This window comes from Podarcis pityusensis (genome assembly GCF_964106645.2).
Source record: "Podarcis pityusensis genome assembly, chromosome: 15".
Lineage (NCBI taxonomy): Eukaryota > Metazoa > Chordata > Lepidosauria > Squamata > Lacertidae > Podarcis > Podarcis pityusensis.
This window is the reverse complement of record NC_138040.1, coordinates 17,236,871-17,262,225: the sequence shown is the minus strand read 5'-3', so window position 1 is coordinate 17,262,225 and position 25,355 is coordinate 17,236,871. Positions and strand designations below refer to the sequence as shown.

At 46.8% G+C, this 25,355-nt stretch overlaps 1 protein-coding gene across 1 annotated transcript in view; it reads right to left on the bottom strand.

The window, feature by feature from the left end:
* KCNJ5 (potassium inwardly rectifying channel subfamily J member 5) overlaps window positions 1-25,007 on the bottom strand; it is a 36,489-nt gene extending 11,482 nt beyond the window's left edge. Inside the window, exons 1-3 of the mRNA XM_080983586.1 lie at window positions 24,586-25,007; window positions 14,514-14,656; window positions 11,073-12,019 (exon numbers count right to left, since the gene is read on the bottom strand). Of these exons, the coding sequence (XP_080839712.1) occupies window positions 11,073-12,019; window positions 14,514-14,578 (1,012 nt within the window). The 5' untranslated portion in view covers window positions 14,579-14,656; window positions 24,586-25,007. The remainder of the gene's footprint in view (window positions 1-11,072; window positions 12,020-14,513; window positions 14,657-24,585) is intronic.
* Window positions 25,008-25,355: the final 348 nt, after the last annotated feature.

Below are 25,355 nucleotides of genomic sequence, written 5' to 3'. Positions count from 1 at the left end.
TGATGGCAGTGGCAGGATCTGGTGAGATCTTACAGAGCTCACGTGAGATCTTGCGGAGTACCCAAGATCTTGCAAAATTTCAGTGAGGTTTGGCAAGATTTCATGCAGCGCACAAGATCACACCAGAAGCCACTGCTGCTACCACCGTTTCTCTACCGGTGGCAGAGGGTTCCACTACCTGAGGCAACTGCCTCAGCCTGCCTCATGGGCTGGCCGGCTCTGCACACAAGAAATGGAATGAGTTACTAAACATGCAAGAATTTTCCCAAGAAACTTCTGGAAAACTGTTTGTAGCAGGGCTCGTGAGGTGGAGCAAGAAACATCATGGATCCACTCCTCTGTCCCCGCCAATTAAAACGTCCAGCTAATTTTGGCAACTGGGAATATTTTCATCTGAAAGGAAAGGCTCCATCACCCAGTTCTGAGCATGGTGTCATCAGGTTCATCTGATGAATGTTGACCAATGCCGTTGCAAAAAGATATCACCCTGTAAGGTAGTCTGCAATTAATTAAGATCTCTTTGCATTTCTGCTTGATAAATTTTTGCAATAAGAATGAGTATTTCCAGGCAGTGAACATTTCTGCACTTCAAGCCTATATTTCATGTCCTTCAGTTGTGAATTTTGTCAGCATCACTAAAAATAACGGCTGGCTAATTGTCAACAAGACCCTGGTTGGGTGGGAGTTTTGGCAGGCAGGCAGTATCTGCCAGAAAGTCTGAGACGATGTGCAGACTGTTTCATCATATGGAATGATGACTTAAGGGTGACAAAACGGTACTTTCTAATGTTCTCTAATTGAATCAGCCAAGTCATTCATCAAGTAACTGGAACAAAGCAGAACGTCTTCAGAGCAGAGGCAGCCCCACTTGCTTTTTCAGACTTTGTGTTTCCCAAATAGTCTCAGTCTCCCACTACAAATGCAAGAAGAGCCTGCTGGATCAGGCCAATGGCCAGCCAGATGCCTGTGGGACACTTGCAAGCAGGATTTGAGAACAAGATCCCTCTCCTCTCCTGTGGTTCCAGCAATTGGTATTCAGAAGCACTGGTGCCTCTGACTGTGGAGACAGAACTTATCCATTGTGGCTAGTTGCCATCAATAGTCCTGTCCTTCATGAATTTGCCCAGTCCTCTTTTAAAGTCATCTAAGTCAGTGGCCCTCACTGCCTCTTGTAGGAGGGAGTTCCATACTTTAACTATGCACTGTATGAAGTACTTTCTTTTATCCGTCCTGAATAAGTAAGAGCTGTTTGACAGTGGAGTGGACTCCCTCAGAAGCCAGTTGACTCTTCTTCAATGGAGGTTTCCAAGCAGAGGTTGGATGGTCATCTGTTAGGGATTTCTGCATTGCAGGGGGTTGGAATAGATGACCCTTGGGGTCCCTTCCAACCCTGCAATTATATGATTCTATGAACACAAACACACACACACACACACACACACACACACACACACGAAGCTGAAATGAAGAAAGTTGGGGGAGAAAAGAGGAAAAGAATTTTGTCTGTCCTGAATTTAGTCCTAAATCTGAAAACAAATCCCAGAACTGAGCATAGTATCCTGAGGAACTCTCTTCCTTAATTTTAAGGGTTGGATTGCACACCACATTATTCAGGTTTCTCTTTCTCTCTCTCACTCATTAGAAGAGAAGAAGAAGAAGAGTTTGGATTTGATATCCCGCCTTTCACTCCCTTTAAGGAGTCTCAAAGTGGCTAACATTCTCCTTTCCCTTCCTCCCCCACAACAAACACTCTGTGAGGTGAGTGGGGCTGAGAGACTTCAGAGAAGTGTGAGTAGCCCAAGGTCCCCCAGCAGCTGCATATGGAGGAGCGGAGACGCGAACCCGGTTCCCCAGATTACGAGACTACCGCTCTTAACCACTACACCACACTGGCTCTTTTATCCTTAAAATAGCCACTTTTATGTTAAAGGGAAATAAAAATAATAAAGTGGCTTTGAGGTCCCTGTCTACAACATGATCCCAGCTCAGAATGTCCCCCACACAGTGTTTTCCACCTCAAAAAGTCTCCCCTGCCTGCTGTTTTCCCATGAAGGTGGTGCTGTTTCACAGTGAATAGCACCTAAGGGTCAGTTGAGAAAGAGAGAAAGACTGCTTTTCAGCTGAAAGTGGTGCAGGGCACCAGTTCATAATATGAGGCCCTCATGACTCCTTTTGTACTTCAGCATAAAACTGGCCAGAAGAGCTGCATCAGGTGTAGCTTGGCCTCACACCTGGGACATTGCTTTGCTACGGGTCCTTGTTGTTTAGCGGACCTCAGAGGCAGTGGGGGTCGCTGCAAAACAGCAGCGTTGATCCTGCAAAACTTGAAATCTACTGCTGTGCTGGATAGATGTGTCAAAGAACAGGCGAGACGAACTTCACATATGCAGCTGAATCTTAGGATCCAGTTGATGCTACCCTGATGATGCTTAGATATTCTTCATTACCCCCCTGTGATTGCCGACTATATTGTAGCTCTTAATCCTGCTGACAGGAGCTCATGAAGCAACGCAAATGGCAAAAATCATCGTAACAACCGTGGTCTTAATTGGCTGTCTGAGCACCCACCCGAAGCAGCGTCTGGGACCTGCTAGCCGCAATTAAAATGATGAGGAGCCAGTGAGGGGGTGGTGTTGCTGCTTATTCTTAAGCTACAAAGTGCGGCTGATGGTCAGGGCCATCAGTGAGGAGGGGGGAACATTCTTGGGCCCCTGCTGAGGGCTTCATCCCTGCAGGGGCCCTCACTGCTCCTCTTGTCTTGGTCCATGCCCTCTTCCTGCTCTCCATCACCACCCATTCACTTAAGAACATAAGAAGAGCCTGCTGGTTCAGCCCAATGGGCAACAGCTCATCTAATCTAGCCTTTGGTTCTCACAACAGCCAACCAGATGCCTCAATGGGAAGTCCATTTCACAGTGGCCATTCTCCCCTTCTGCTGTTGCTGGCAACTGGTATTCAGAAGCATCACTGCCTCTGATTGTGGGGGCAGAGCATAACCTGAGGGTAGCACAGTCATTAGGAGCATAAGACTCTAATCTCAAGGTCGTGGGTTTGAGCCTCACGATGGGCAAAGCATTGGACTAGCATGGACTAGCACGACCCCTTCCAGCTCTACAATTTCTATGATCATGACCAATAGCCATTGACAGCCCTCTTTTCCATGAATTTGTCCAAACCATCTAGGTTGGTGGCCATCGCTGCTTCCTGCAGGAGTGAGTTCCAACATTCAACTTCACTGAATGAGTTCCAATGTTACGAGAGAGGGAGAAAAACTTTTCTTAATCTGCTTTCTTGGTGCTGGAGGAGACTCTTGAGAGTCCCATGGACTGCAAGAAGATCAAACCTCTCCATTCTGAAGGAAATCAGCCCTGAGTGCTCACTGGAAGGACAGATCGTGAAGCTGAGGCTCCAATACTTTGGCCACCTCATGAGAAGAGAAGACTCCCTGGAAAAGACCCTGATGTTGGGAAAGATGGAGGGCACAAGGAGAAGGGGACGACAGAGGACGAGATGGTTGGACAGTGTCCTCGAAGCTACCAGCATGAGTTTGACCAAACTGCAGGAGGCAGCGGAATATAGGAGTGCCTGGCGTGTTCTGGTCCATGGGGTCATGAAGAGTCGGACGCGACTAAACAACAACAAATCCACTTTCTCCATGTAGCCTAAGATGGTGAGTAGGAATGGCATGGTATGGCTTGTACGTGGGAGATAATCACCCAACCAAGTATTGGGCACCCGAAGCAGGAATTATTGATAAATTAGGGTTGCACTCCTGCAAAACAACCAGCTTTTAGGGTTTGTGTGTGTGTGTGTGTGTCCCCCCCACTTGGATGTGCTGCAATATTATCGGCGGCTGGTACACTGTCCTTTGCTTTTGGGTCAGAATGATGACCACACTGTTAAAAATATCCAGTGATAATAATGGTCATGATAAAACAAAACTAAGATGGGAAATATTGTCAGAAATGGAGAGGAGAAGCTCTTGGTGAGGTTAAGAACAGCTTAACCTGCCAAGCATGCACAAAAAGCCTCGGCTGAAGACAGCCAGTGTCAAGGGTGGAAGCTATAATTAATGTCACCAAATGCCAGTGAAAGGAGGAAATTGATTTGTGCACAGTGCACAGTGAGATCTTGGACCTCTTGGAGATCATGCTCCTTGGTCCCCTTTCAAAAAGCCACCAAAGGAGTCTTGAGTTGCAAACTTCTTTATGAAAGGCTGGACATAAGAAGAGCTCTGCTGGCTCAGACCAAAACATCTATCACCCAGCATCTTGTTTCCATAGTATTAATAGAGGAGATGGGTCTTAGCTCAGTGGTAGAGCCCCTGCTTGGCTTGCAGATGTTCTCTGGTTCAATCTCCAGTGCCCTCTCCAAGTAAGTGTTGGGAGAGAACCGTTCATGAAACTCTGGAGAGTCAATGTAGACAATACTGAGCCAGGTGTCCCAATGATCTGACTCAGGAGGAGGCACTTGACTATGCTCCTCTGTCCTCTCACAGTGGCTGACTGACTGCTTCCAGTCATGAGAACACAGCAAGAACCTTGATGGGTCAGACGAAGGATCCATCTCAAGAGAAGACACAGTGCAGTGCATAGTTACACTATGGAACTCACTGCCACAGGACTACCATCCTATATGGTTTTAAAAAGATTAGACAGTGCAAGGTTTCTTGCTTGAACAGTGGAGCATTCTTCCCCCTCTCTTTCACTTCCCCCATGCACCCCCTAAATCTGGTCCAGGGATTCTCCCAAGACTCTGGAGCAGATCTGGGTGTGTGTGCAGGGAGGAGAGAGGGGAAAGTTGTGCTTTGCAAGCAGATATGCTAGAGCTGACAGGATGCGTCAGCTGACTACTGCCTCATATAAGCAAATTGAGACAAATTCCCTCCAGAATGCAGTCCCCAATAACATCGGGAGAAGCTTTGGCAGTTCAATTTTTACTCCCAGAGGCAGAAAATGCCCCTAGAGACCAGCTGCTGCTGGGACTCATAATTGTGGAGGGGGCTGCTGTGTGCAGGGTCTGCTTGTGGGCTTCCCATCGAGTCAACAGGCTGGCTGCTGTCAGAACAGGATGCTGGACTAGATGGGCTCCCTTTGGCCCAATCCCGCATCCAAGACCTTCTGATGTCCTTCGTTCTCACAGTGACCCGTTTTCCTTCTGCTCACCTTGACAAAATTTGGAACTGCTTGTGGAGGCACAACAGCCACTCCTTTTCTATAAATAACACGGCTGCCTAATAGACAAGGCAGGGAATCGGATCAAACTGGCTTCTTTTGAAATCTTACAAGTGCCGGAAAGTTTCAGGCAGTAATCTTGAGCACAACGGCTCAAGTTTTGCTTTTAATCTTTTTTTTTAAGTGAATTGAAAAAGAGAGGAGAGTTTTTGCAAATGCACTTTCTTTGTGTATCTTCTTGCACTCAGCAGTACGAAGGTCACAGAAGTGGCTTTTTCGTGGAGCCTCCAAGAGAGAGTTAATGGAAGTTTCAGCAGGGGAGAGAATTCCTTAAGAACAATCATTGTGTTGTATTGAGTTATTCAAATAAATAGGAGAAATTTGTGTTCATCAGAACGTTTCCATCCAGAAAGACATTGGATTCAGGGCTTTACAGGGAGATCCTAGAGAAAAAGAGGTCTATCAGCAGCTGTTAGTCATGATGGAGCCTCCATGTACGTAGGGGTAGAATACCACTGATTAACAGTGGCCAGTGGGGCAATCATGGAGCAATGCTTCATTCCTTGTCCCAATAGGAAGTGTATTATTGAACTAGACCCAGGATAGACAATGTGCTGCTCTCTGGATGTTTTGGACTACAACTCCCATCGGTCCCAGCTAGCATGCCCAATGGCCAGGTCTTGTGGAAGTTGTAGTCCACAACCCAACATATGGAGGTCTTCATTTTGGCCATCCATGAACCAGGTGGAACCTTGGTCTGACATGGAAGTGCTCTTGCTATGCTCTTGGGTTCCAGGCTAGTAAGGCACTGAGGTTCTGCCACACCTCCTGGTGTGTGATGGCTTTAGAAACATGAAGCCTGGCGTCAGATTTTTGCATCCAATGGGGGTGGGGAAATGTACCAGAATTCATTCTGAAAACAAATAAATAAAGTGCCTAATTCCTATAGCCGAAGGGAAAGTCGGCTGATCCACACCATATGTTTTAAAGCTCCTGGATCCTTCCCCCAAAGAATCCTGGGAACTATAGTTTTTAGGGTACTGTGAACTGTATATATATGAGGGGGCTAAACTGCAGTTTCCAAGGTTATTGGTGGGGAGGCCTGGTGCATTAAATGCATGGTCTGTGGGTATGATCAGTGCCCATTTGACCCATAGCCTTGTCCAGAATCCCATATCTTAGTTTTGTAAAAGCAGCTCCTTCGCCCTTGTAAAACCAGAGATGCAAGGTGAAATCCAGCCTGCTCCCACCTTCCTGTGCTCAGCCACAGCAACTATGACTGACAGGGGAGCAGACAGAGGCAGCTGCTGTGAAAACACAGGGCGGCCTTTCCCTGCGCTGTCGAGTGACCTTTCTGGTTGTTGTTTGCTGATGCCTTCCAACCTAGGCAAAGCCAGTTTTGATTGCATTACTCTGGAATATTCCCAGAACCTCTTAAGTAAGTACATTTTGAGCAACCCCAGTTTCACAAGGTATGAAGAGCAGGTGCTGGCCAGACACATCAAGGTAAGTCGGATACATTCACTGAAACTCGTTTCCTGCTCAAATTACTGGCTCCGTTGTGTGGATTTGGGGCCAAATCATTGCTTTTCAGGAGCCCCAGTGGCAAGCACTGAAAAGTGAGCCCATGGTGGGTTCTCGGTGTGTGACAAAGCACTGCCCACTTGCCAGCGCAGCTTGGGGCAGTGGTGTAATCCTGCACACCCACACACCCCTACACCTGTGATGCTGTGACCTGGCGGGCTCTGTTTAGTGCATCTTCCTTTGTTACTATGGACCCCTGGCAACAATTAATTATTTCAGAATAACTAATTCAATAGATGTGGCAGGGTCTAGGTTTCTCTTGCCTACAAGCCCAGGTTAAATCCACAGCAACTCTGGTTAAAGGATCTCAGTGGGAATTGGGATAAACCTGTTGCTAGAGTCAACCAGGTGGAGCACCTGCTTGCAGACTTAAGATCACAGTTTCAACCTCCAGCATCTCTAGAGGGAGACTCTAAAACCTGGGAGAGCTGCTGCCAGTCAGTGTAGAGAACACTAACATAGCTTCCTATGTTCTTAGAATGGATGGAAGGGACTCCAAGGGTCATCTAGTCCAACCCCCCCAATGCATGATAATAATAATAATAATAATAATAATAATAATAATAATAATAATAGTAATTTATTATTACCCCGCCCATCTGGCTGGGTTTCCCCAGCCACTCTGGGTGGCTTCCAACAGAATGTTAAAATACAATGGTCTGTTAAACAATAAAAGCTTCCCTAAACAGGGCTGGTAGCTGTTCTTCTCTTTGACATCTGGTGGGAGGGCGTTCTACAGGGCGGGTGCCACTACCGAGACAGCCCTCTGCCTGATTCTCTGTAACTTGGCTTCTCACACTGAGGGAACCGCCAGAAGGCCCTTGGCGCCAGACCTCAGTGTCCTGGCAGAACGATGGGGGTGGAGACGCTCCTTCAGGTATACTGGACCGAGGCCATATAGCATGGCTTTCTGGAGAAAAACTTCATGCCTTAAAATTTTGGCCATTAGGTCCAAAAATGTCATGCTTGCAGACATAAGAGCATTAGAAGAATCTGTGGGAAACCTGCAAGCAGGATTCAAGCGCAAGAACCCTCTCCTTTCCTGCGGTGTCTAGCAACTGATATTCAAAAGCATTGAGGCCTCCAACTGCGGAGGCAGAACATAACCATTATGGCTAGTGACCATCAATAGCCCCCTCCCTCTCCATGAATTTGTCTAATGCTTTTTTAAAGCCGTCCAAGTTGGTTGCCCTCACTGCCTCATTTCAACTTTCTGGCCTGAACTGTGTTTGTGTGTACACACACACACACACACACACACACACCTACCTACAGCTGGCCCATATTTTCTCCTGTACCAAGTCCAGCATCCGTCTTGTCTCAGGTGTGCCCAATCACTTCCCAGCTGGCTGAGCTTCCCTGAGCCAACCCTGAATTCCCCCACTGGGGCTTAATTAACACTGAAAGTTTTGTTTTCCCGGCTGGCTGGACCAGGCCCTTGCTGCAGATTTTTTTAAATCAAAGGATGCCTGTGAGCTTCTCTGCAGAAGATGGTTAAATACCTCAGAAGACCAGAACCAACACAGCCTTATTAAAACACAGCACAGGTCACACTGCTCTCAGCGCTGCTATGAATTCAAAGCCACCCCACACTGGCAGATTAAAAGTTCCCTCTTTCTATAAATATTGAAAATCTAAATGACAGAAGGTTCAGGGAAGAGTCTAAGTGGAGAAGGCTCACAGCTTTGTGGTATAGCATCTGCTTTGCATGCAGGAAGCCTCAAACTCATTCCCTAGCAGTCAATTAAATCAGCATTTCCAAAACCAGGTTCCCTCCAGATGTTTTGAACTACCCTCACAATCTCAGCTCATAATCCAGTCATGATGGAGTCCAATGACAACAGGACAGCCCCATGTTGGGTGGGACTGAGCAGGGGCGGAGCTACCTGCCCCGTCACCCGGAGCGGCGAGGGGGCAAGGCTAGCCGGCCTGTGGGGGCGGGGCTAGCTGTCCACATGACAAGCGTCCCTAGCTGCCCGCCGCCTGTGCGGCAAGTGGGGGCGCCACTAGCCACCAGCAGCAGCAGCATCCCTAGTGGCCCGCCACCTGCGCAGTGAGCATTCGGGGGCACCGTCCACACAGCAAGTGGGGGGTGGGGGTGGCACAGCGATGTCACCCGCCCTAACTGCTGACACCTGGTACGGACGGCACCCCCACACCCGCCTTCCCCCGTCAGTGGGACTGAGGTAGGTAGCAGGAGATGAGAGAGACCTTTGCCAGAGATCCACTCAGAGTAGAAAACACTGGCCTTTAAGGAACAACCACTTGGCTCATTATAATGCTGTTTCCTATAGGCAAAGTCCATGGAGTACAGTGGTACCTCTGGTTACGTACTTAATTCGTTCCAGAGGTCCATTCTTAACCTGAAACTGTTTTTAACCTGAAGCACCACTTTAGCTAATGGGGCCTCCTGCTGCCGCCGCATGATTTCTATTCTCATCCTGAAGCAAAGTTCTTTAACCTGAGGTACTATTTCTGGGTTAGCAGAGTCTGTAACCTGAAGCGTATGTAACCCGAGGTACCACTGTATCAGGGAAGGGAGACCTGTGGAGCCCTCCAGATGTTGTTGGACTACAACTCCCATTGTCCATGACCATTGGCAGGGGCTGATGGGAGCTGGAAACCAACAACTTCCGGAGGGCCACAGGTTCCCAATCCCTGAAGGAGATAAATCAGGTTTCTGCAGACCATTCTTAGCTTTAGTCCAGAAAGATGGATCGTGCCTGAAGGAACTATCATGTGCTTTGGGGTTTTTTTGAACAACAGAGAGAGCCATTAAATCCTTAATGCAGACAGATCTAACAAAGACACAACACATGACATGTTTTCTCTTTTGTATGGCAAATCTTTGGGTTTATCCTTCGGCTTATCCTTATCCACACTTCCAGGCACAGGTCCAAAATTTCTCTGTCCATGTCTGAGCAATTTGGGGGGGTCCCACTGCTTTCCCTAGGAAAATCCACTGTTTACCATTGAATCAGAAAAAATGGCAATCGTAGAAATGTGGCTGAACCCGAAGAGATGAGAACACACAAGAATCATGAAAAGTTGTACCCAACTTAATTCTGCTGAGAGCATACACAATAAGGTCATGTTCCTTAATTTCAGTGGGTCTTCTTTGAGGAGGACTAACATTCAATATAAGCCCAAGTTTCATAAGGTTGTATCCAACTAGGTTCTACTCAGAGTAGATGCATCAGAGGTGTCAGCTTCTCCAGAGGACTCTCTCTCTCTCTCTCTCTCTCTCTCTCTCTCTCTCTCTCTGTGTGTGTGTGTGTGTGACATGACATCAGGATGCAAGGAGCCAGGGAGTGAAGCCAAACACCCGCACAAAGTTGAGGGGGCCCAACCTCCTCAAAAAATACATTTGGGGGGGGCTGAAACTGCCTCAGCCCCAGGGAGTCAGTGCCTGTGAGACTCATTAACATTAAATTAAGTTCGTCACACCCATTATGTTCACTGGGTCTACTCTGAGTAGGACTAACTTTGATTGCAAGCCACAGAAATACAGAATCCAGCCACTTGCTTCATTTGTGAGATCTGGGATCTGCACATGCAAACTCGAAAATGAGCAATTATTTGAGAATTTTACCATTTGTTTTGGTTTGATGACTAACTCTGTTCCAGTCATTGCTCATGTGTATTTTAAAGTGAAGCAAGTTAAAATGCATGTGACACGCATGAACACTGTGGCTTTTGTGTGCAGTTATTCACACTCCTGAGTTCAGTTAAAATATACTGGCTGGGATGCCTTGGTCTCTTCAGTGAAATATGAGGTTGTGACTTCAGGCCAGGATTTGGGGGCCCATTGGATGCAGGTTCCCATTCAACAGAATGGGCAGGAGGAACCCCCCCCCCCAACAGCAGTACTGGCTTGCCACATTTTGAAGTGAAGGAATACAGATTACCATCTGAGTCCTCCTCCACCCAATATACTATCATGAGGTCAAATCCTAAAATTATTTATCTGTTCCAAACCACTACTCACCAGACCAATTTAGTTAATTTAGTCATTACTTTTGTGCATGCAGAGCTGTTTTATTCCCCCATAACTTTCAGGTATTGTACGACCATATGGAATGGGGAGCGTGGCTGAATGTGAGATACCCATCCTGTGACACCCATCCTGGACCATTCCTCTCCTAGTCTGCTATTTAGATGAGCAATGATCAGCAGAAGGATTTGCCTAACCTCTCTGTGCCTTACAGGTCTTGAGTTTCTGTCCAACACACCTGAATAACACATCATTTAGAAACATGTTTGACATTGGCAAGGGTTAGCAATGACAGAACAAATATCAGGCATATAGCTTACCAGTTGCTTCCACCATCCCCTCCAAAATGACCACGATTTCAAACTCCTCTTTCTCCAGCTGGGCACGGGACATCTCCCAGAAGGGGCTCTTCTCGTTGATTTCGTGGGAGATGATGAGAGGGGAGACCAGAAAGAGCCTGTCGTCCCCTGTGTCAAACCCCACGTTGATGTCCGTTTGGTTTAGAGGGATGAACTCCCCTTCTTTGGTCTGTTTGGATTTGATCAGTTTTGCTCTGATGGAAGCCTCCACTATGTGGGAATTCCTCAGGTCCCCAACCCGGAACATGAGACACAGCTTCTCGTCCCTGATGGATATCACAGCATTGTTGGAAAACATGAGGGTCTCCGCTCTCTTTTTGGGTTGGCTGATCTTTACAAACATGCACCCTACCATGAACGCGTTGACTATGGAGCCCAGGATGGCCTGGACCAAAAGCAGGATGATGCCTTCTGGACATTTCTCAGTGATCACTCGATGGCCGTACCCAATGGTGGTCTCCGTCTCAATAGAGAACAGAAATGCTGAAACAAACCCGCTGAGATTGTCGACACAAGGGATCCAGTCTTCATCTTCTGCGTGATCCAGGTCTCCTCGGATGTAAGCAATGAGCCACCAAATGAAACCAAAAAACAGCCAGGTGATGGTGTAGACCATGGTGAAGACAAGGAGGTTGAAGCGCCATTTGAGGTCCACCAAGGTGGTGAAAAGGTCACTGAGATATCGGTAGGTCTCCTGGACATTCCCATGGTGCACATTGCACTTGCCGCTTTTCTCCATGTAGCGTTGGCGTGGCTTCTTGATCTCTGCTGCCAGGAGACGCGTTCGGTCAGTGGCGATGGGAACATCATCCCGGACTTGCTTGGGAATCTTCTTATGCTCTCTCGGAGTAACGCCAATTTCCATGTCCTGGTTCATGAAGATTCTAGAATCTCCAGCCATGGTTGGGCTACAGCAAAGAACAAGAAACAGAAGATGAGATCAAAACAACTCTCCTGAACACATGTGAGGTTGCTCTAGCTGAAGCACACTAGATAGTCCTTTTTGCAACTTTTTGAAAAAACACATGATTCAGCTGTCATATAAAATGTTAACTGCATAGAAGGGTCTTTCCTGTTGCTGCGCCTAAGCTATGGAATGTTCTTCCCAGGTAAGCTCACCTGGTGCTTAGTCTGTTGGTAGGTGAAGACATTTTAAGATTAGCCTTAAGGATCTGTGTCTGCATTATGCTGTAATGACTGGTGGCACCAGGGTTGCCTGATGAAATATGAGATGCCCCATCAGCATTTACATCAAATGTAAAGTATTGCACTTGGGCAAAAAAAATGAGAGGCACAAATACAAGATGGGTGACACCTGGCTTGAGAGCAGTACATGTGAAAAGGATCTAGGAGTCTTGGTTGACCACAAACTTGACATGAGCCAACAGTGTGACGCGGCAGCTAAAAAAGCCAATGCAATTCTGGGCTGCATCAATAGGAGTATAGCATCTAGATCAAGGGAAGTAATAGTGCCACTGTATTCTGCTCTGGTCAGACCTCACCTGGAGTACTGTGTCCAGTTCTGGGCACCACAGTTCAAGAAGGACACTGACAAACTGGAACGTGTCCAGAGGAGGGCAACCAAAATGGTCAAAGGCCTGGAAATGATGCCTTATGAGGAATGGCTAAGGGAGCTGGGCATGTTTAGCCTGGAGAAGAGGAGGTTAAGGGGTGATATGATAGCCATGTTCAAATATATAAAAGGATGTCACATAGAGGAGGGAGAAAGGTTGTTTTCTGCTGCTCCAGAGAAGTGGACACGGAGCAATGGATCCAAACTACAAGAAAGAAGATTCCACCTAAACATTAGGAAGAACTTCCTGACAGTAAGAGCTGTTTGACAGTGGAATTTGCTGCCAAGGAGTGTGGTGGAGTCTCCTTCTTTGGAGGTCTTTAAGCAGAGGCTTGACAACCATATGTCAGGAGTGCTCTGATGGTGTTTCCTGCTTGGCAGGGGGTTGGACTCGATGGCCCTTGTGGTCTCTTCCAACTCTATGATTCTATGATTCTATGAGCATTGGCATACCACCAGCTACTGAATACACACACCTGTTTAAACATTTCCCAGAACTGGTTTTCTTGTTTTAATTGTTTGTTTTAGTGTATATTTTAATTAAGGGTGCTTTCATGACCTAATTGACTGTTACTGTGTATTTTAATAATGTATTGATTTTATAAACCACTTAAATGACATCTGGGTGGAGCCAGAATCAAATATGTGCAGAGCTGTGCCATTTAAAAAAATTTGTTCATTAAAGCATAGACACTCTGCTCATTACTATACAGCTATCATTACTTTTGCCTGGACACAAATGAATTGTGTTTGTTAGATAACAACACAGAGGTGCAAATTATTTGTCAGATCTTCTCAGGGACCATCTCCAACAAACCAGGGGTCTTTTGCAGATACTTTGTCTGTTAATGGAAGCCCTTTGTGGTGGAAAACAGAAAAAGAAGAACCTGCCAGAAAACTTATCATTGAGCTTCAGACAAAGGAAGGATTCCCTGTAGAGAACGTGCTCACCACCTCCTCTGTACATGAAAGAGAGAAGACAGCAGTAGGCTTCCTGATGCCCAAACATTGCAAATCCTATTAAACCCTAACCAATGCTGTTAATTCTCTATCTTTGATCTTTTTGTGGCTTTATGGATAGAGTAAGATGAAGCAATGTGATTAGGGAGATGAGCCCCGGGGAAAGCGAAAGTCTAAATCAAGGAGCAGCTGAAGCAAATTCTCTGTAATCTTTACAAGTCACTTTGAGACTTCCTTGATGGTCAAAAGTCACACTTATGTTCTTGCAAACTGCTTAGTGGTTTCCTTATATCCAAGAAGTATGTCCATTTTGCCAAATAAATAAGTAAGTAAATATTGAAGTTGATAAATTACCCAACTCACTAATGTTAACTAACTAACTAATGTTGGATCCAAACTCTGACACTGAATTGCCCACATTGAATTCCATAAGATTTACCTCTGCGCAGACATGGTGAGGTCAGAGCTTTTACTAACAAATTAACTTATAAGTACCAAGAGGCTTAGTCATGCTGGCCACATGACCCGGAAGCTGTACGCCGGCTCCCTCGGCCAATAAAGCAAGATGAGCGCCGCAACCCCAGAGTCGGTCACGACTGGACCTAATGGTCAGGGGTCCCTTTACCTTTACCTTTTACCAATCGATACAAGGAGATCCCTGCTGGATCTGGCCAAAGAGGGCCGATCTAGTCCAACATCCTTTCGTCCCAGTGGCCAACCGGATGCTTTGGGGAAGCCCCCAAGAAGGATTCGAGGGCAAGAGTACTCTCCCCACTTGTCATTCCCACCTTGGCTTTCACAGAAGAAGTCAAAGCCTCTGAGGAAGCCCAGTGAAGTTCACTCAAGTACATCTGTCACACAGTCCTTACCTCAGCATGAGAGGCAGTGTGGCACCAGACATAAGAGGTTGGCTTTGATCCTGGGAGCCCTGCATTCAAATTCCATCTCACGCACGAACCTTTGAGGCAGGCTTGGCATCATCACCATTTCTCTGTCAGCCTCCACATTCCGGCTGCAAAGATAAGAGCAAAGCAAAGAATGTGCATGACTTGGGGCAGTTTCTCTTAAAGCAGGGGGTGAGGAACCTCAGGCCCAGGAGCCAAACATGGTCCTTCAGAGCTTTCTATCAGGTCCCCAGGACTATCCACAGGCCACACCCCTTGCTAGTCCACACCCCTTCCCTTCCTCCACATCCTCCTTGACTGCTTTTGCGGGTCCAGAATACAACTGTGAACTGGGATGATGTCCCTTGCTTGCCAGGATGGAGGAATAATAGAACTGTAGAGTTGGAAGAGATCTCAGGGGTCATCTTGTCTAACCCCCTGCATGTGGCCCCTGGAACGCTGTCCATGAGCAAATGCGGCCCTCTGGCTGCAAAAGTTTCCCTGTCCCTGTGCTAAGCAAGTTGGCTTCTCTGTCCTCCAAGGGAATGTCTAGGTGAGTTTATAATATTTATCCTTTCACACACAAAAATCATCATCATCATCATCATCATCATCATCAAACCTTTATTGGCATCACTTACAAACATTCAGAATAAATAGGCCAGTGCAATCTCATCGCCATTTCAACAATACAGTCATTTGCCAAAGGGAAGAAGAGGAGGCAAGCACTCTATTTCACCTCTATGGGTCTCCAGCAAGGGCAGGATCCTGTAGCATACTTTGGTGGCAAAAAATCAAATAGAAGAACTTAGTTACTGTCTTGGTGAGCTCCTGATCTTTCCCCTGTAATAAGAAGTGTATGACCTCTGTCTCTGGTTTTCATATTGGGATACATAGATGCTCTAAAAATTGTTGGCAGAGATCATCATACATTTTACATTTAAGGACCATGTGAACTAGAGTTTCCACCAGGTGGGCATCACATGGGCAGATCCTATCTCCTTCTGCCGTACCCACAAACCTACCCCAAAGGAGGTTAGAAGAATTAGAATTGAACCTAGCCAGCGAAAAAGCCCTTCTTTCTTGAGGGTTAAACAAAAATTGTAAATAATTAAGGTTAAATTCCTGCGCCCAAGAGAGCCGAAAATAAAGAGGGGAACATGTTTTTTCCACAGCTGAGATTAGTTCCTTGCAATCTATGTCCCACAGCCTAGTTTTTAGCATGGCCTTGGCGACTGCACATAAAAATGATAGGAGTATAAACTAGTGCAAAATAAAGTGCTTTCCGCCTTCAGATGGGAAGCGGTGAAACTGCAAGGACTGGGTGTCACAGAGCACGTGCAGAATTCATTCTGACAATTCCTTTCTTTTCTTAAGACACACATCTTTCTTAAGCACAAAGATTTCTTGACTGTGCTGCAGAGTACTTTGTAGTCAAAGGAAAGTTAAAACATTTGCAAGGACAACGTGCCGTAGTGCATGTGCAGAAAACCGCACTTTGAAGGCCGTCTTCTTCTTCTTCTAAATACAAACCATAATGAAAGTTCAGAAACAGCAAAGCCAGCTGACCATACAATTTTATTTTGACCTTCCATCTTCCTGGTCTGGAAACTGGTTAGGAGAAAAACGTTCAGTTCTGGATAGTTGGCAACTCTAAATAAATTCGTTCTGGAGGTCTGTTCTTAACCTGAAAATGTTCTTAACCTGAAGCACCACTTTAGCTAATGGGGCCTCCCGCTGCTGTCGTGCCGCCAGAGCACGATTTCTGCTCTCATCCTGAAGCATAGTTCTTAACCTGAGGTACTATTTCTGGGTTAGCGGAGTCTGTAACCTAAAGCGTCTGTAACCTGAAGTACCACTGTATTGCTGAGTGGCCTGTGGCCATTAAGGGCATTGTGCTGGATGGGATCTCTCTCTCTCTCTCTCTCTCTCTCTCTCTCTCTCTCTCTGTGTGTAAAATCAAAGAGTTGGATGTTGACCTGGGAGATCATAGAATCATATGAGTGTAGAGTTAGAAGAAACCCCCAAGGATCGCCAAGTCCAATCCTCTGCAACATAGGAATCATGGCAAAAGAATCCCTGACATTCTGGATCATCTAGTTCAACCTGCTGCTCCGTCTAGGGGCGCAACTTCAGCATCTCTGGCAAAAGGCCCCTCAACTCCCTCAAAGGAGAGCCCCCCTGTTCTTGAGGCCCTTCCTGTTCCTCTGTTGAACAGCCCTTCCAATTAGGAAGTGTCTCCAAACATTCAGCCAAAATCTGCTCCTTTGCCATTTCCACCCCCTTATCCCAGACTGCTGCTTTCTTGGTGTGTTTTTTTAAAAGGTCACCTTTAAGAGCTGCAAACAATTCATCAAATGCACCCCCCCTCCTGCTGTGCCCTCCTTGCTGAAGATTCTTTGGAGCAGGGATTTGACCTGCATTCTGTCTTTGCCTGAGGAAAAGGATTCCCCGAAGCCCCTGTTCAGCTGCTCCCCTTGGGCCTCGGGGATCCTTCCTTTCTGCCAACCTTTGTTCCGCCTGTCTCTGTGCTCAAACGCAGCTTCCCCTCCCCTGTGGCTGCTTATTACGGGGAAACATTAGTAGCACAAAAGCCGACTTTCAGGGAATCTCATTTATCATTATTGATCTTTCCATTTAGGAACTCCTGACAACTTAATGTGTCATGTGAAAACAACTTTGCTGTTGCACCTGGTTAGCCTACACCGCAATATTATTATTATTATTATTATTATTATTATTATTATTATTTCTCAGGAAGCACAGAGCAAGACAAGCAATGGAGTGCCCTCTGCAGCACAACAAAATGGATCCCTACATGTCTTCCCCACCTTCTGGGAGCAATTCCCATTCAAAATGTAATCTGGGCTCAGTGCAGAAGTAATGAAAATTGCATTTCATCTTCTGTGGTTTTTGTTACCTTGGCATGAACACTTCCAAATAGCAGAGAGGGGAATTAATGCTGGCTCACAATGGAATCCTTTAAGGGCTGCTGATGAGATGCCCACCTCCAGAAGTACAAAGGGAACTGATGGAGGAGACTTACTTAGCAAAGCAGCCAGGTAGCCTCTCTGTCTCTGACAATGGGACTCCAGCTGCTTGGCAGCTGGGCTCCTCGTCTTCCTCTTGGAAACACTGCGATGATGGAGGGAAATTGGGGCAGCGGAAGGAGGGAGCATTCCGTGCTTTCTCCATTAGCTTTGGGGAAAAGCATCAGGGCTCTCAGAAAGCTTTCCACTCTGTACAGCCCTGATCTGGCTCTGCCATCAGAGGCAGCAATATCTCTGAATGCCCGTTTCTGGAAACCCCAGGAGGGGAGAGGGTCCCTGTGCCCCACTTTTGGGCTGCCCACTGGGGCATCTGGTTGGACACTGTGAGAACAGGATTAGATTCTCCCCCCCTTAGATGGGCCAGATCCAGCATGGCTGTTCTTAGGTTTGTACATACTGGCTGAAATACATTTTCCCATCTTTTAAACAGAGTCATTGGATTAAAACAATACATTTATTTTCCGTGAGAGCTGGACAGGCAGTGGGCCAATTCAGATGCCAAGAAGTCACACAAACCTAGGCAGAGATGTCCATTTCTTTCTCTGATTTGATTTTGATGTAGTTCGGTTTTTAAATTTTTTTATCCTGCTTCACCTCTGGGGTGGAGAACTGGCCAGAACAGTTTAGAACGCAAAGTGGAGCAGAAATAGCAGGTTTAAATCCCTGAATGTGTGTAGTAGTGGTGTTTGTTTGTGTGTGTGGGGGGGGTGACATTAAAAATACTGGTTAAAACCACTCTGCTTGCCCCTACTCAAGTCCCGGCTGTCAAAAAGCTGCCTTGAACAACAAGAAGAAGAGTTTGGATTTGATATCCCGCTTTATCACTACCCGAAGGAGTCTCAAAGCGGCTAATATTCTCCTTTCCCTTCCTCCTCTACAACAAACACTCTGTGAGGTGAGTGGGGCTGAGAGACTTCAGAGAAGTGTGACTAGCCCAAGGTCACCCAGCAGCTGCATGTGGAGGAGCGGAGACGTGAACCCGGTTCACCAGATTGCGAGTCTTCCGCTCTTAACCACTATACCACACAAGCTCACAAGATGGTCCTACTGCCTCGTTCCCTAACTTGGTGCTTAGGATGCTCCAGATGCTTTGGACTACAATTCCCATCAGCCCCTGGGGGCTAGGATCCCTTGGCATCAGGGATGGGAAGACCTGTCTGTTTTTGTTCTCTCTGTTTCCAATCACCATTGATTCAGCTCTCCACATTTGTGCCACAATTTTTGAATTTCCTTTTTTTAATACCCTGAGGAAAATTCTTCAGAAGAAATCTCCCTTAAGTAAGCACATTTTTGTATGCAGGGAATCTGTTCCACCATCAAACAGCACTTGTTGTCAGAAAGTTATTCCTGATGTTTAGTCGAAATCTCATTTCTTGTAACTTGAAGCTATTGGTTCGGGTCCTACCCTCCGGAGCAGGAGAAAACAAGCTTGCCCCTGCTCCAATATCTTGGGTAATTCTGAGAAATTCTTGGAGGATAAGGCTATAAATGGCTACTAGCCATGATGCCTGTGTTCTCCTATTATTATTATTATTATTATTATTATTATTATTATTGGAATATATATACTGCCTTATACCCACAGGTCTCAGGGTGGTTTACAGAATAAAATCAAAATATAAAACCACAAAATCCATAACCAAAATAAAAACAACAACCCAATAACCTCCCCCCCACACACATTTTAAAAGGGCATAGGATGTCAATCCAATCAACCAAAGGCCTGGTTAAAAAGGAACATTTTTGCCTGGCACCTAATGGTGCATAATGAAGGTGCCAGGCAAACTTCTCTGAGGAGAGCTTTTCACAGACAGGGAGCCACTGCAGAGAAGGCCCCGTTCTTGTGTTGCCATACTATACTGAAATAGTTAGTATGTCTCTACATGCCAGTTGTCGGGAATCCCAAGCAGAGAAGGCACTGTTCACTCAAATCCTACTTGCTGGATTTCCATGATGGGCGTCTGGTTGGCCTCTGTGTGACCAGGATACTGGACTAGATCTAACAGGTCTTTTCCTGTTTCCTTAATGCTTGCATAACTACTCTTTTTAGAAGGCACGATTTGGCTGAAGCTGGGATGAGGAAGCCCCTGACAATTTTAAGCACTGTCCCTAAGCAGAACATGTCATGGTGGTTCACTTACGCAGGCATGAATGAGGGACCCTAAGGCTTGCTTGTTCCGGGTAGGAGAGGTCAAAACCTTCTCCCAAGACCTGACTTTCATTTATTTACTTCATAAAATGCATTCACCACTTGATTGCAAAACAAACTCAATGAGAATAAAACAATAAAATCATCAGTGAACACATTAAAAATAAAATCAGCAACAAATGAAAGACAGATGAAAGCATATGTCAACGTTCTACATGTCTGGATAGGCGTGCCTAAAATACAAATTTTTTTAGCAGGTGCCAAAAATGAGTACAGGGAAGGCTCCAAAGTGTAAAAGATTAAAAGATTGATTTCTTACAAAGGTGGCACCTGTAACAGTGAGAGCCAAGTAATCAAATGAGCATATACAGGATAAGGTCAGGGCTTTTTTTCAGCAGGAGCTCAGCTCTGCCACATTGCCATTCTCAGAAAACAAGGGAGAAGTTCATAATGAGCTCCAGCACCTCTTTTTCTAGAAAAATAGCACTGAATATGGTGATCTCTCAGGTAAGCTGGTTAAGGGCTTTTTGCAGTGTGTGTGCAAGGAAATGTGTGACAGAAGCACTGCTGACTGGCAGCGGTGGCAGCGATGGTAGTGGAAGAGTTAAAGAGAGAAACTCCAATATTACCATTTCTAAGCATAAATGCCAGTGTTAGTGGTGCTACCAAGCGCAGTAATTAACAAATGCTTTTCTCTATATAAACCAGACAGAGATCCAGCCAGAATAATGAGGCCAGCTACTTGACCTGCCCTCTGTAGAGTTTAATTAGTTCCAAATCCAAGGTTCTCAGTATCAGAATGGCAATGCAAAGCTCCCCAAATCTGCATCTGCTCGCCCCCGTACATCAATATTTGCAGCGCACTTGCTGATTGATGCCATCTCACTGTTTACACGTTAGGGGTATAATTAAAACAAAATCATAGACCAGGAAGAAATCTTTTCAAAGAACGGGGAGGATGCAATAATAAGGAGACTGTCAATTCTTGTTCCAAGGGAGTTAAGGGCACAGAATCTCATGAATGGAATTATCAGCCAGATCATTGGATTATGGGACTGGGGAGGCCCTGAATCTCAGGGGCAGAACATCTGCTTTGCATGCAGAAGGTCACAGGTTCAATCCCTGACATCTCCAGGTATGGCTTGGAGACACACACACACACAGCCTGAAAGCTCAAGATCCACTGCAAGTGAATGCAGGCCAAGGGGGGCCAACCTCATCTAACATGGCCAATGGTCAGGCATAATGGGAACTGTCATCCAAAACATCTGGATCATATTGGCTGCCCCATCTGTCACTCCACAACTGCCACAACTATGGCTTGCGCCAACAGGGATTATAATACAAACAGAGAAAAAACTCCTGTCTCACCTCAGAATCACCATGCCCAGTGCAGTTTTCATTCATCCCTGGAGTTGCATTTATCAAGCACAGAAAAATCAAGTGATGTGCAAACCACTCCCAGGACGTCACTAATTCTCTCTCTCTCTCTCTCTCTCTCTCTCTCTCACACACACACACACACACACACACACGGGGGGGGGGGGGATTCTGGTGATAGGTTTTCTTCTGTGTGGCCATCAAATTAACCCACAAATGATTCTTCCCTTTGCCCCTTCGCTAAATATTGCAAAAGGTAAGGTTGAGATTTAACACCTGTCACTTACCAATCCCATTCACTATTATCATACCATCAAACATTTCTCCGATTAAAATAGGGGCATCCTATTTGAAGAAATGGAAATGACTTCTTCAGGCAAGGCATAGTGAAACTATGGAATTCCCTCCCTTGGGAGGCAGTGATGACCAATAACCTAGATGTCTTTAAATGAGGATTAGGCCAAGTCATGGAGGCCAAGTCATGGTTTCCAAATGGGACATCTGGTTGGTCACTTTTCAAGGATGCAGAATGTAAAAGGTCCACTGGAGCGGATTCAGGTCTCCAGAGGGAAAATGGAACAACCTAAAGCAGGGGGTTGGGAGCTTCAGACCTGGGGGCCAAATGTGCCCCACCCTACAGTCTCTCCATTGAACTCTTGGAACTTTCTTCAGGCCACGCCCTCTACCTAAGCCACACCTCTCTCTGACCTTTCTTTGCACCATCCTTTGTCCTGGAGATGGTCTCTCTCTCTCTCTCTCTCTCTCTCTCTCTCTGTAGAAAGAAACCTCTGGTTTTGCACAGCTGGATTGCAGCATCACACACAAAGATGAAAGTTGCATCTGCCTGTTTTTGCCTTTGGATCCTGCAGCCACAGGCATGCATCTTCCACCACACCCCCTTCCATAAGGGAATGCAGTTCCTGGGCTGAAGCAAGTCCCACTCGCCTGGCCTGAAGTGACCCCCCTTCTGCATCCATACACATTCACAATCCATTAGGATATTTTCCTGCACAAGCCTCATTGCACCAAATGCAACCTGCTCAGGTCTTTCATTCATTTCAGCAGGACTTGCACAGTAGAATGTCCTTGGGGATCGCCCACTGGTGAGCTTACCTTGCCCTCTGCTGGGAGACACTGGCCAGGTGTCGGAGGTGGGAGGCATCAGCTCCTGTCTCTATATTGAGCACGCAGGACAGAGTTTTGCCCTTAAGTTCCTGGCATATGCCAGCCCAGTCGAGCCAGGTCCAGCGGCGTCGTGCCAGCACTGACCTCTGGCTCAGGTTGATTCAAACTTCACTGGCTTGCAGTCAGTTTATTGGACTCAGTTTTGCCAGGGAGAGAGTGACTTCTGCAGCAGCGGAAAGTTTAGATGGCCTGAACGGTGACATTGTTTGTCCGCACGACTAGGTCTTGCTGGAATTTAACAAAATGACTTTTTCATTTGTCTTTGTGAACATCAACAGCAAGAAGAAGTGTTTAGTGGTATTGATGTATAGCATGACATGATCACCCCCAAAATGAGAAATCCCTGCCCCTAAAAGCTTGCAATCAAAGTCTAGGCAAAGACATACTAGATATGATAACTGGGTCTTCTCCAGTCACAATGGCTGCATGTGCAGCATATATTTAAAGCATATGGCTTTCCCCAAACAATTCTGGGAACTGTACACTGAGCTACAATTCCCAGCACCCTTAACAATGTAGAGTTCCCAGGTAAGCCCCATCCCACAATATATGGCACACGCACACCATTTGAATGACAATGCCCATCAACTTTGGGGGCCCTGGCCCCCTCAAATATTTTAGGGGGGGCAAAGAGACCTCCACCCCTAGCAGTTGGCTCCTTTGCTACCTCCCCTGCTTCTCAGCTGAGCTCTGAGCCTCACCTGGAAGACCTATAGTTAGCTGGGAATCTTTGGGGAAGGGAATGGGGGGCGGGCTCAGCTCCCTTGATCTTGGATCCCTCCCCCCTCTAAAAATTGGAACTCCCCCTTTTATACACTACTGGTTTAATGAAACAGGACTGCTGCCACCTCATCTAAGTTTGGTCCTTTGTGGGGAAGGAAAAAGAGAGGGAAGGAAAAGACGAAGGAGCGAAACAAAAATCTCCTGGGATAAATATGAGCGAAGAATGTGGACATGGGTTTAGACTTCAGTTCAGCAGCCTTCCTTCCCCAACCTGAGGCCCTCCAGATGTTTCAGACTGCACTTCCCACCAGCCCCAGCCAGCAAGGGAGCTGATGGCAGCTGTAGCCCCAAACACCAGAGGGCACCAGGTTGGGCTAAACCAAAGGCATCCTGGGAAAGGTGAGTTCTCAGGAGAGCTTGGGAGGAAGGAATGTAAGGAAAGCCCTTCCTGGAACCCCAACGTGGTGCCAGCTGCCATCATAGGAGCTCAGTTACAGGCCTCCTGATGATTCCTTGGCTGAAGGGGTTTGAATCCAGGACTTTCCAACTCACATCCTGTAGTCCTGTGAGATCACAATGGCTCCCACTGCCTCTGACACCCATCTGCTCACTTCAAACACACACACTCTATGTTCCCAACACTTTTTCCAATCCACTTCATCCATGGGATCAGTCGGATTGTTGGAGCGAGATGCATGTCTGTTTTGAAATGGAAGTCACATGGAGACCTTCTTAGGTAGCAAGCAATGAACAAGTTGAATTATTATTATTATTATTATTATTATTAAGCAGTTAGTTCCCAAATCATCTCTTATGCTAGCAGAAAAGCAGAGCCCTGCTGGATCCTGCCAACATTCCCCAGGGCTCGGAGTCTGGTTCCAACTCTGCCCCATAGGCAGGGCACAAAGGTGATGCTTCTCCCCACTGAATGTCATAAGCACTTTGTATTCAAAGCATATACGGCACCCGGAAATTCCCCTTAGCTATCCTCCGAGACTCATCTGATCCAGCCTTCTGCAACCTGGCACTCTCGAAATGTTGTTGGGCTACAACTCTCCTCATTCCTGACTACTACTGGGCATTGTCACACCTTGTGCTAACAAGTCCCTGCTGTACTTTACAGTCTCCTTTTCTTAAAACGCAACATTTCTGAGGCTGAAATGGGTGCCTCCAGGGTGCATTTCCAACTACACAGCGGTTTAGTTCCAAACCCATCTTTCTTCATTGGACCCTCCTTGTTAATTTGCCCTCCTTGCCACACATACACAGGGCCAGCATCCGAAACAACTTCGTGATACTTTTGCATTATTTGGGCCCTGCTAGTTTCCACAATGGAGCAGAACTCCCCACACCCACCCACCCACCCGAAACTTAGCTTGCTTTTACGGGTTCCCCAGATGTCCTCAGGCAAGCAGGGAGCTGTGTGGGTAGGATTGTCCTCTCCTGGGCTTCTCCCTTTCCCCAAACGGCTGCCACTTGCCTGCTCTGAGAACTTCCCAGCCCCTCCTCAGCCAAAGGAAGAGAGAGAGAGAGAAATCAATCAAGAGCGAGAGAAAGGAAGGCAACTTACTTGCAAATGGTGGTGCCTCGTGTGGCTCTCCGGGGTCAGCCGGTGGTACCAAGGCTGGGAGGAAGGGGGCAGCTGCTCCTACAGTTGCCCAGTCCATGCCATCATCACCACTTGCTTGCACGCTGGCGAGCTCTCGGCCATGCTGAGGAGCCTCCTCGTCTCACCTCCTGCTTGCTACAACAAAAGATGCATAGAGGAGCCACGCAGCTCCTGTCTCCCCTCCTTCTCAGCCACCTCTGCCTTCTGCTACCTGCCCCTCCCCACCCCTCCCCAGCTGCCACTTTGACTTGTTAAATTTCCCTCTCCATGCCTCCTGCTTCTGCTTCCTCTCTTCCTCTCCCTTTCTCTCTGTGTATAGTACAAATGACTTATCTGGGTAATATAGCTATTTAAAGGGGTGGAGAGGAGGGGAGGGGAGGCTAGGCGAGGAGGGAGGTTGATCCATGTGATCAGAGCATCATCTGTACTGAATGAGCAGGAAGGGAAAAGGAAGGCGGGGGGAGAGGAGAGGTTTGTGTGCCAAGAGTGTGCCTTTCAGAGGCTGCACGGAGAGGAGGAGGACGGCCGATGTGGGGCGCGGAGAGATTGCGGGGTGGGCGAGAGATTAAACCTCAGTCGCCTTGAGAAAACACAGATGCCCGTCCTCTCCCTGTCAAGGCTGCCTGGCTGACAGTTCTGTATCTCTCATTCCAAGCGCACAGCAAGAGAGCGTGAGAGGAGATATCTGCCTCTCTGAACTGGGCTTCCTATTTCTTTCATCGGCAGATGCA